Source organism: Pipra filicauda, unplaced genomic scaffold (assembly GCF_003945595.2).
Source record: "Pipra filicauda isolate LSUMZ 115617 unplaced genomic scaffold, ASM394559v2 scaffold675_size221767_pilon, whole genome shotgun sequence".
Lineage (NCBI taxonomy): Eukaryota > Metazoa > Chordata > Aves > Passeriformes > Pipridae > Pipra > Pipra filicauda.
This window is the reverse complement of record NW_024104837.1, coordinates 17,702-29,327: the sequence shown is the minus strand read 5'-3', so window position 1 is coordinate 29,327 and position 11,626 is coordinate 17,702. Positions and strand designations below refer to the sequence as shown.

General features: G+C 60.0%; 2 protein-coding genes across 2 annotated transcripts; one reads left to right on the top strand and one right to left on the bottom strand.

Moving 5' to 3' along the window:
• LOC114000508 (antigen peptide transporter 1-like) lies at nt 1–2,598 on the bottom strand. The gene is made up of 3 exons (XM_027744872.2): nt 2,221–2,598; nt 1,044–1,146; nt 1–965 (listed from the first exon to the last, which is right to left on the bottom strand). The coding sequence occupies exons 1-3, from the start codon at nt 2,315–2,317 to the stop codon at nt 449–451; spliced, it is 717 nt and encodes a 238-aa protein (XP_027600673.2). The 5' UTR covers nt 2,318–2,598; the 3' UTR covers nt 1–448.
• Nucleotides 998–10,442, top strand: LOC114000510 (antigen peptide transporter 2-like). Its single transcript, XM_039388683.1, has 13 exons — nt 998–1,105; nt 2,724–2,795; nt 3,416–4,008; nt 4,849–4,957; nt 5,035–5,165; nt 5,715–5,920; nt 7,100–7,297; nt 7,813–7,941; nt 8,021–8,209; nt 8,427–8,600; nt 9,013–9,172; nt 9,479–9,606; nt 10,196–10,442. The coding sequence occupies exons 1-13, from the start codon at nt 1,074–1,076 to the stop codon at nt 10,421–10,423; spliced, it is 2,349 nt and encodes a 782-aa protein (XP_039244617.1). The 5' UTR covers nt 998–1,073; the 3' UTR covers nt 10,424–10,442.
• The last annotated feature ends 1,184 nt before the right edge of the window (nt 10,443–11,626 follow it).

Here is an 11,626-nt window from a genome sequence, read left to right as displayed (position 1 = left end):
ACCACAGGGTTGGAAGGCACAGAGGGTGGACAGGGTGGGGACAGGGAGGGGACAGAGGAGCCACCACAGAAAGCACACGGGGGTTACACTGGAGTCACTGCAGGGTCACTGCATGGGATCATGGGGGGACACAGAGGGAACAGGGGGTCACCCTGGAGACAGGGAGGTCACCTCGAGGTCACCATGCAGATGGGGAGACAGGGAGGGCACAGGGGACAGAAAAAGGTGACAGTGGGCATTGGGAGGTGACAACAGGCACCAGGAGGGGACAGGAGGGACTTGGACAGAACCCAGGGAGATGATGAGGGACCTTGGGAGGTGCCATGGGGTACAGGGAGGTGACCAGGGGTGCAGAGAGGGGACAAGGGGCCCAGGGAGGTGACATGGGCTGCAGGGAGGTGACAAGGGGCCCAGAAGAGTGACCGGGGTGCAGGGACAAAGGTACAGGTTACAAAGGGAGGTGACAAGAGGCCCAAGGAAGTGATGAGGATTCTGGAGAGGTGACGAGGGGCCCAGGGGGAGGACAGGGGGTGCAGGGAGGTGACACTGGGGACACAGACGTGACAAAGGGCCAAGGGAGCTGACAAGGTACTCGCAGTCCCTGTGTCCCTCTCGGTACCTGCTGGATGCCTGCGATGGCACGTGGCAGCAGCAGGAGGAGGGGCAGCACCAAGAGTGTGACCAGGGCCAGCAGCGGGGCCAGCGAGGCCATCACGGCGAGCAAGGCCCCGGCCCGGGCCAGCGCCCACAGCGCCGGGACCACCGCGTCGGCCAGCGCCGCGTGCGCCGCCTCCGCGTCCCCCGTCACCCGTGCGGCCACCGCACCCGGCGTGTCTCCCAGGCTGCCCCCCGGGCCGGGCACGTCCCCCCGCAGCACCGCGGCCACCACGCCGCACTGGAGCCGCGCCCGTGCCCGCGTCAGCGCCACGGCCGCCGTGCCGTCACAGACCAGCTCGGTGAGGGCACTGCAGGGACAGCGGGGTCAGGGGGCACCGAGGGGCATCGCCACCTCGGGGTGTCCCCCCGGCCCTGCAGTCACCCACCTGCCGAGCCCCAGCACCACCAAGGGCCACATGGCCGCTGACGTGTCCTCCTGTGTCACCTGGTCAGTGATGTGGCCCGTGAAGTATGGGCCTGCCACCTCGCCTGTGGGGACACTCTGACAGTGGGTGGGGAGCCCCTGACTTGGGGGCTGAGCCCCAAGAAGTGGGTACTGACCACTCTCAAAATTGGGGGTTGAGCTCTGAAATTGGGTCCTGACCCCCTCCACTGTGGGCTAAGACCCCAAACTTGGGGGTTGAACTTCCAAAATTGGGTCCAGAGAACCCAAAGTTGGGTGTTGACCCCTGAAAATTGGGTGCTGACCCTCCAAATTGGGTCCTGACCCTCCAAATTGGGTCCTGACTCCCTAAACTTGGGTGTGGGGCCCTACAAAATTGGGTGTTGAGCCCCGAAATTGAGTGCTGATCCCCTCGATACTGGGTCCTGGCCCCTAAAATTGGTTGATTGGCCCACCAGATTTGCACCTGACCCCACACAACTGAACCCAAAATTGGGTCCTGACCCCCCAAAATTACGTGCTGATCCCCCACGTTGGGTAATGGCCCCCAAATTGGGTCCTGCACACCTAAAATTGGGTGTGTATCCCTGAAAATTGGGTGTTGAGCCCTGAAATTGGGTCCTGATGCCCCTAAGTCGAGTGGTGACTCCCTAGTGGACCTGCACTGCAAAATGGGCTGTGGACCCCTGAAAAGTGGGTGTTGAACCACTAAATTGGGTCTGACTCTTTAAAGTTGGGTGTCACCCCCCAAACTGAGTCTTGACCCTTGAAAATTTGGTCCCGACCTGCTAAAATTCTCCAAAATGGGTCCTGACCAGCCAAAAATGTGTTCCGACTGCCCAAATTGGTTTCTGGTCTCCCAAAATCGGGTCCTGCCTCCCCAAAAATTGGGTCCCAACCCCTCAAATCACCCCCCAGAGGGGTCCTGCCCCCCCCACATATTGGGTCCTGCCCCACCAAATTGAGTCTCGACCCCCGAATTGGGTTCTGACCCCTCAAACTGGGTCCTGCTCCCCCAGATCGGGTCCTGCCCCCCCCCCCAGTCGGCTCCTTCCCTCCCCCAATCGGGCCCTGTCCCCCCAAATCGGGTCTTTTCCCCCCCAGTGGTGTCCTGACCCCCAAATCGGGTCCTGCCCCCCCGAATCGGAGTCCCCCCCTACCGAGGGCCGAGGCCACCATCAGCACCCCCACCAGCGCCCACTGCCCGCACTCGGGGCGCAGCAGGGCCAGGAGCCGGCGGATGGCGGGGGACAACATCGGGGGGCGGGGGGCGCGGAGAGGTCCCAGTCTGGTCCCAGTGGGTCCTGGTTCTGCTTTCAGTGGGTCCCGGTGAGTCCCGGTGGGTCCTAGTGGGTCCTGGTTCTGCTCCCGGTGGGTCCCGGTTCTGGTCCCGGTGGGTCCCAGAGGGTCCCTTGGGGTCCCCGTTCTGCTCCCGGTAGGTCCCAGTCGTGGTTCCGGCGTATCCCGACGTGTCCCGGTGTATCCCGGTGTCCTAGTCCGCCCCAGCCCTTCTCAGCCCTTCCCAGTCCCCCCAGTCCCCCCGGTCCTTTCCCGGCAGCCGCCACCGTTTCCCGGAAAGCCGAAGGCGCGCGGGGCGGGGGCGGGGTCAGCGGAGACTCCGCCCTGGGAATCCCCGGGAACCCCAGCTTGGCCCCGCCCACAGCCGCGATGGCGGCGCTGACTGGTTAATGGTCCCGTTACGTCATCGGTTACCGGGCAGAGGGAGCCGGAGCAGGTTGTGAAGAGGAGGGGGAGGGGACAAAAAGAGGGCGGGCTCTGGGCGGGGCCGGGGCGGAACGGGGCGGGGCAGGGGCGGGAGAGGGCGTGGTCTCGGGAGAAATTTTAGCGGAGAGTTCTGCGGGGCTGAACTGGGAGCACTGGTGTGGATTGGTGAGCTGAGGGGTCTGTACTGGGAGCACTGGTGAGCTGAGGGGGCCATACTGGGAGCACTGGTGTGGACTGGGGAGCTGAGGGGGCCGTATTGGGAGCACTGGTGCGGACTGGGGAGTGCCCAAGTCTCTACTGGGAGCACTGGTATGGACTGGGGAGTGCCCCAGTCTGTACTGGGAGCGCTGCTATGGACTGGGGAGCTCAGGGAACTGGACTGGAAGCACAGGTGTGGGCTGGGGAGCACCCCAGTCTGTACTGGGAGAGCTGGTGTGGACTGGGGAGCACCCCAGTTTGTACTGGGAGCACTAGCATGGACTGGGGAGCACCCCAGTCTGTACTGGGAGCACTAGCATGGACTGGGGAGCACCCCAGTCTGTACTGGGAGCACCCCAGTCTGAGCTGGGAGAGCTGGTGTGGACTGGTGAGCCCCCAGATCCTAACTGGTGTTAACTGGTGAGTTCACAGGCTGCCGAAGCCCAGCGCAGGAGCTGCACTGGAAGCCGTACGGGGAGCACTGGTCCGTGCCGGTTCCACCATGGCACTGCCGCCCGCCGCGCTGCTCCCCGGGGTGCTGCTGGTGGCTGACGCGCTGGCACTGGTGTTACTGGGGCCGCTGGTGCCGGCCCTGGCGCCCATGGGGGTGGCGGGCGTGTGGCTCGAGGCCGCCCTGCGCCTGCCCTTCCTGGCCACGGCCCCCCGGCTCCTGACCCCGCACCGGCCCCCCGGAGCCACCGCGGCCGCCGTCGCCGCCGCCGCCACCCCCGCGGTCTTCGGAACCCTCCGGAGCCTCCTGGGGCCGCCCGGGGCCGGGCCGGGGCTCTTGGCGGCCGCGGCACCTGCCTGGCTCGGGGTCACCCACGTGGCCACTGCGCTGGCCCTGCTGGCCTGGGCCACACCTCTGATGCCCGGCAGCCTCCCTGAGGCCTCTCCTGGTGTCCCCAAGACCCTCGGCGGTGTCCCCAAGGCTCCTGCTGCCTTCCGGAGGGTCCTGGCGCTGGCCTGGTCTGAGTGGAAAGTCCTTGGAGCCGCCTTCCTTTGCCTCATGCTGGCGGCCACTGGTGGGTGACGGTGCGAGGAGGGTGAGGGCACGCGGAAATGGCCACTGACCCCCCATTCACTGAGCCTTGCAGCCCCGAACTGGGGGCTGACTCCCCCCAGACTGGGCAGGGACCACCCCAAAGTTGGGTGTGGAGCCCCTAAATTTGATGTTGAACGCCCAGATTTGGAGCTGACTCCCTAAATTGAGTGGTGACCACTCCAAACTTGGGTGTTGAACCTCCAAACTGGGAGCCGACCCCCCCGAAATTGGGATCTGATCCCCCAAATTGGGTGCTCACCACCCCAAAATTGGGAGCTGGCCCTCCAAAATTGGATCCTGGACCTCCAACCTTGGCTCTTCATTGCCCTAAATTGGCTGTTGAGCCCTATGACTGGGTGCTGACCATCCCAAAATTGGGTGCTGAGCCCCTACACTGGGAGCTGACCACCCAAAAATTGGGTGGTTACACCCCCATAATTGGGTGCTGACTACCCAAAAATTGGGTCCTGACCAATCAAACTTGGGTGTTAACCCCCACAAAGTTGGGTGTTGACCCTCAAACTTTTGATACCCAAAAATGGGTGTTGACCCCCAAGAAATTGGGTCCTGACCCCTAAAATTGGGTGATGAACCCCCAAAATTAGGTGTCGAACCCCCAGAATTAGGTGTCAAACCCCCAAATTTGGTCTCAAATCCCTACACTGGGCGCTGACACCACAAAATTGAGTCCTGACCCCTTGAAATTGTCTCCCGCCGCCACCAAATCACGTCTTGTCCCCTCAATCGAGTCCTGCCCCCACAATCGGGTCCCCCCATGCCAGCGGTGGTGCCGCGGTGACACGGTCCTGGTGACGCCCAGGGGAGACAGCGGGGCCGTACGTCACCGGGAAGGTGCTGGACGCCATCAGGAACAGGGACGGACTCACCGCTGGAGCTGTTGGGATGGTGGTGGCCGCTGAAGCAGCCAGGTGGGTCATGGCATTCCCAGTGTCCATGCCCGTGTCCCCATGTCCCCAACGTCCCCAATGTCACTGTGTCCCCCCAGTGTCCTGTTCTCTGGGTGCCGTGGGTGGCTCTTCCTGCTGGCGGCAGCGCGTCTCCGGCAGAGCCTGCGCCTCCAGCTCTTCTCCCACCTGGTGCACCAGGACCTGGATTTCTTCCAGGGAATGCCGGCAGGTAATGGGACATGGCCCAGACCTGTCCCATCCCACCATCCCATGATTCCAGTCCCCATCCCACCATTACATCCTTTCCCCATCATCCTGTTATCCTAGTTCCCATCCCATTCTACCCCACCCATCCATTATCCCATCCCACCATCCCATCCCCCTCATTCCCATTCTTACTATCCCATCCTTTTCTATCCTATCCCATTTTCCCGGTCTCATTGTACTATCCTCTCTGAATCCCACTATCCTATCCCACTGCCCTGTCCTCATTCCCATCCCATCATCCCATCCCCACTGTCCCATCCCTATCAGTCCATTCCCACCATTCCCGTTGCCACCATCCCCTTTCTCATCATCCTGTCCTCCCAGTCCCCATCCCATCTTGTCCCCCCCATTATCCCATTTTGCTATCCCATTCCATATCCTGACCTTCCATCCTATCATCCCATCCCACCATCTCCATTCCTACCATCCCATCCCAACTGTCTGATCCTGCCCTGCCATTCCCATCCCACGTCCTCCCCCCATGAACCCAATCTCCTTTCCTGCCCCGCAGCCGAGCTCTCAGCACGGTTTTCCACGGAGGTGCCGCTGGTGTCCATGGCGGTGCCGAGGGGAACCAACCTGCTGCTCCGCAGCCTGGGAATGGCACTGGTGGTGGGGATGGCCATGGTGTGGCTGGCACCGGGGCTGGCACTGCTGGCACTGCTGGAGCTGCCCCTCGGAATCACCACCCGCCGCATCCACAGCGCCCGGAAACAGGTTGGGAATATGGGAGGGGAGGAGAGGTGGAAAGGGGACACAGAGGTGGGATAATGGAGTGGGAATGGTGGGGGTGGGATGGAGAGCAGGGGAATGGGATGGTGGAGATGGGAATGGTGGGATGGGATGGGATGGGATGGGATGGGATGGGATGGGATGGGATGGGATGGGATGGGATGGAAACCGGGTGTACGGGATGGGATGATATGATGGCAATGCTGGGGATGGGGCAGGATGGAGTGATGGAGATGGGATGGAATGGGATGTGATGGGTTAGTGAAGATGGGATGGAGAGCAGGGTCATGTGACAGGGGATGAGTTAGGATGGGATGGGATGGTGTGAATGCTGGGATGGGGACAGGATGGAATGGTGGGATGGGGACAGAGGGATGGGGTAAAATAGAATGAGATGATGGGATGGGGTGTATATCAGGGGATGGGCCAGTGGGGATAGGAGGGGGATAACAGGGAAGAGACTGCACAGAATTGGTGGATTTGGGAGTGGTGGGATGAGGCTATGAAGATGGGACAGAATGGTGGGATGGGATGGGGATGGCAGGTACGGGAATGCTGGGATGAGGACCAGAGTGATGGGATGATGGGATGGGATCAGGTGGGATGGAGACAGGATGGGACAGTGGGGACAGGACAGTGGGATGAGAAAAGAGATGGGATAGGAATGGATGGAATGGGGGGATGGGATGGTGGAATGCGTACTGGGGAGGACTGGATGGTGGGATCGGGATGGTGTAGAAGAGATGGGATGGCACAGTTGGGATAGGAATGATGGGAACAAGATGGGATGGGGATGGGACGGGATGGGATGGGACAGGATGGAACAGGATGGGATGGTTGGATGGAGACCAGAGAGATGGGAGTGGGGAAGGTGACCAGAGGAATGGGATGTTGGGAATGTGAATGGGGGGGGTGGGATGGGAGAGTGAGAATGGGGATTGTGGGATGGGGACTGAGAGATAGAATGAGATAGCAGGATGGGAAGTGGGAAGGATGGCATGATGGCATGGGAATGGTGGGGATAGTAGGGAGACCACGGGTGCGAGATGGTGGGAATGGAATTGTGAGTTTGCGATGGGTGTGATGGGAATTCTGGGGACGGGATGTGGATGGTGGGCCAGGAGAGTAGTCTGGGAAAGCTGGGCACCCCCCGTGCCTCCGCAGGCACTGCAGCGATCCATGCTGGAAGCATCCGCCCGGACGGCCTCAGAGGTGCAGGAATCCATCGCCGCCATCGAGACGATCCAGATCTTCTCAGCAGAGGAGGAGGAGGAGGAGCGGCACAGCCAGAACCTGGACAAGGAGCTGAGGCTGAAGGAGCAGATGGAGTTGGAGTTGGCAGGATTCACCCTCATCCATAGGGTCAGGGGGGCTGGGAATGGGAATAGCAACACCAGGAATGGGGACAATGGGATCAGGGATGAGGACACTGGGATGGGGGTACTGGGAGCAGGATGGGGACGCCCAGGAAAGGGGACACCAGGAGCTGGGATGGGGACAGCAGGAATGGGAGTGGGAAGACCAGAATAGGGACACTGGGATCAGGGATGGGGACACCAGGAATGGGAATGCCAACACCTGCAGGATGGGGTCTCCAGGACAAGGGATGCGAACACCAGAATCGGGAATGGGGACACCAGGAAAGGAAGTAGAGAGACTGAGGACAAGGGATGGGAACACCAGGATCAGGAATGGGGACACCAGTAAAGGAAGTGGGGAGACTGGGACAGGGATACCAAGACCAGTTATGGAGACACTGGGAATGGGGACACCAGGACGAGGTTGGGGGCACTGTGACTGGGATGAGGACACCAGGGACAGGATGGGGACACCAGGAGCGGGAATGGGGACACCGGTATCCCTGTTCCCACCTACAGGTCCTCCGACTGGCCATCCGGGTCCTGGTGCTCTTCCGGAGCCACCAGCAGCTCCGTGATGGATCCATCACTCCTGGAGTCCTCGTCACCTTCCTGCTGTACCGGGACACGGTTGGCAGCCATGTCCAGGTGATCCCATGGAATCCATGTGTCCATCCATCCATCCCTGTTTCCATCCATCCTGGTGCCACCCCCTCCCCTTCCCCAGGTGCTGCTCATCGGCTTCAATGAATTCATGACCAACATGGCTGCTGGGCAGAAAATCTGGGAATACCTGGATCAGGAACCCACGAGGGACACTGGGGGGACACTGGAGCCTTCCAAGCTCCGGGGTGACATCACCTTCCAGAGGGTCTGCTTCACATATCCCGGGCATCCAGAGCGCCCTGTGCTGAAGGTGGGTCTGAGGGGAGTGGGGATTCCCAGGCGTGGGAATTCCGATGTCATTCTGCAGGATGTGTCCTTCGAGGCAGATCCAGGGGAGGTTGTGCATTCCCAGGGATGGGATGGTGTCATCCTCTCCGTCTTGCAGGATATGTCCTTCAAGGCATATCCTCGGTAGGTGTGGATTCCCAGGGATGGGAATTCCAGCATCATCTGTCTCCATCCTGCAGGACGTGTCCTTCGAGGTGCGTTCCGGGGAGGTGACGGCACTGGCAGGGCCCAATGGGAGCGGAAAGAGCACAGCCGTGGCACTGCTGGAGCGGCTGTGGGATCCTGGGAGCGGGAAGGTGCTGCTGGATGGGATCCCACTGCAGGAATATGAACACCAGTACCTACACCGGCAGGTGGAGAAAGCAGGGAGACTGGGAACATCAGGAACAGGATGGAGACAATGGGACAGGCATGGGGGCTGAAATGGAATTGGGACCTGGGAGACAGCGGTGGGGACATTGGGAAAAGGGATGGGTACACCAGGGACAGGATGGAGACATTGAGGTGGGATGGGGACAGTGGCAAATGGGATCGGGACACTGGGTACAGGGATGAGGACAGTAGGAAAAAGGATGGGGACACCAGGCATAGGAATGGGGACAGTAGGAAATGGGATGGGAACATCAAGGATGGGGTTGGGGACAGTGGGATTAGGGAGGGAGACCATGGGGACAGTGATGGGGACACCAAGACTGGGATCGGGCCATGGAACAGGGATGGGGACACCAGGAGCTGAGACGGCTCACAGGCTCGGGGCCGGGGCAGGTGGTGCTGGTGGAGCAGGATCCTCTCCTGTTTTCCGGAACGATCCGTGAGAATGTTGTGCTGGGGCTGGAGCGCTGTGAGGAGTCGGAGCTGCGGGAGGCGGCCACTGCTGCCGGAGCCATGGAGTTCATCCAGGGGCTGGAACAAGGCTGGGACACCGGTGAGAGCTGGGGGGTCCTGGAGGAATCCTGGGGCCAGGGACTTCATCTCGGGGTTGGAGTGGGACTGGGACACTGGTGAGAACCGGGGGGGGCTCCCAGGGGAATCCTGGAACCAGGGGCTTCATCCCAGAGTTGGAGTGGGCCTGGGACACCAGTGAGAGCTGGGAGCATGGGGGCACCCCTGAAATGGATCCTGCTGTTTTTGGGATACTCTGGCAGAGGTGGCTGAGCATGGGGGCGATTGGCAGGGGGATGTGGGGGACCCCAGGGGCTGGATCCCACTGATCCCATGGGATCCCCCGCAGAGGTGGGGGAGCTCGGGGGGCGGTTGGCGGCGGGGGAGCGGTGTCGCCTGGCCCTGGCCCGGGCCCTGCTCCGGCGTCCGACTGTCCTCATTCTCGACGAGGCGCTGGATGACGGAGACGAGGGGGCGGTGAGTGGGGTGGGATGAGGGGGATTGGGTGGGACTGAGGTGAGATGGACAGTGGAGGGATGGGATGGCTGAGATGGGACTGGGGGGAGGGGATGGTGGGAATATGAGGTAGTGGGATGGTGGTGGGAACGATGAGATGAAGACAAAGGAATTGGATGGGATGGGGTAGGTCAACAAGGTAGGGAGTGGGAAGGTGGGAAGAGGCTGGGGAAATGGGACAAGATGGTGGGATGGGAATGGTGAGGATGGGATAAAAACCGGGCGGGTGGGATGGTAGCAAGTTGAGATGAATGGATGAAGATAAAGAGATGTGATGGGGCTGGATGGGATGGTGTAGGAATGGTGGAGTTGGGAATGTTGGAATGAGGACAGAGAGATGGAATGGGATGGGATGGAGGGGCTGGGGTGGTGGGAATGGGGTGGGATGGGACAGTGTGGATGGGGACAGTGGGGAGAGGACAGGAAAGTTGGAGTGGAGATGTGGGTGGTAAAGGGGTGGGGTGGGATGGGTTGGTTGGGGTGGGATGGGATGGATGGGATTGGGTGGGGCAGGGTTGGATGGGATGGGATCAGGGTTCTCTGGCCCCAGGCGCAGCGCTGGGTGCGCACTGGGCTCGCCCGGACCGTGCTGGTCGTCTCCCACCGGCCGCGGGTGCTGGAAGCGGCCGATCGCCTCGTGGTGCTGGAGCGCGGGGCCGTGGCAGAGGCAGGAACACCAACGGAGCTGCGGGAACGCCACGGGGCCTACAGCCGCCTGCTCCAGGGCGGAGGTGGGACCGGGCGGCCCGATGCCATGGGAGAGGGAGACAGGGAATAAAGGGAAATTGGTGTCCCCATTCCTGGTGTTTGTGTCCCATACCTGTTTCTAGTGTCCCTAGTCCCTGTGTCCTGTGGGTCCCTCATCCCGCCATCCCCTGGATACCCACTCCCTGTGTCCTTTTGATTCTCCTCCCCATTCCACCAGGGATGGGAAGTGGGGGGGGGGTATAGTGAGGGGCTTAATTTCCAGCTGGGCTTAAAACCACAACAGTGGGGACATGAGGGACACGTGGTGGGCGGGGACACAGGGAACACAAGGACCAAAGTAAAACTTGTACGTTTAAGACAGTTTAATAATTGTAAATAAAGTAAAATGCAATAATAATGGTAAATGATAATAATAATGGTAATAAAAAGAGAAAACAAAGTGATACACAGTGCAATTGCTCACCACCTGCAGACTGATGCCAGACCCCTTTGCCCACACCCAGATAGGCCCCTTCCAGATACCTGCCCCCAGTTTGTATCCTGAGCATAATATTCCATGGTGTGGAATATCACCTTGCTCAGTTCGGGTCCCCTGACCCAGCTGTGCTCCCTCTTAATTTCTTTTGTGAATCTCGTCAGTGGCAGAGCAGGAGACAAGGAAAAAAGAGTCCTTGACTCAGGATAAACACGACTTAGAAAAAAACCCAAACCATTGGTGTGTTATCAGCACCATTCTCATTCCAAATCCAAAACATAGCACTGGTGGGATGTCAGAGAAGGGAGTGGAGGGGTGCAGGATAAGGGGGTGCAGGAGGGTGGCACTGTTGAGGAATGGGGAGTTCAGGGGGGTCCTGGTACTGAGTGTCTTAGGTTAAAGACAATGTGTGCTAGGAGGCGGGACCTCCGAGGGAATAGAAACCCCTCCCTCCCAGACTTCTTGTAAATTTGAAAATATGAGACCTACAAGCAAGGCGTGGAAACAAAATGACGGTTTACTAAAAAGAGGGAACAAAACAGAACAAAAGCAACACCCACACAATAACAGAGAAAAATGTCACCCACTTTTATTCTTCCCAGTTCTCACACAGTTTGTGCAGCACTGACTCCTCACAGCCGCCCTGCTTGGTGTGGCTGCAACTGCACCGAAAGGGAGCGTGCGACTCAGCTGGTTGAAAGCTTCTCTTACAGTGTTGTTCTTTGTTTAGTATATATTTATTTATATGTATATATTTAGTAAAGAACCCTACATTTTTGCCTGAAAGCCTCTTAATTT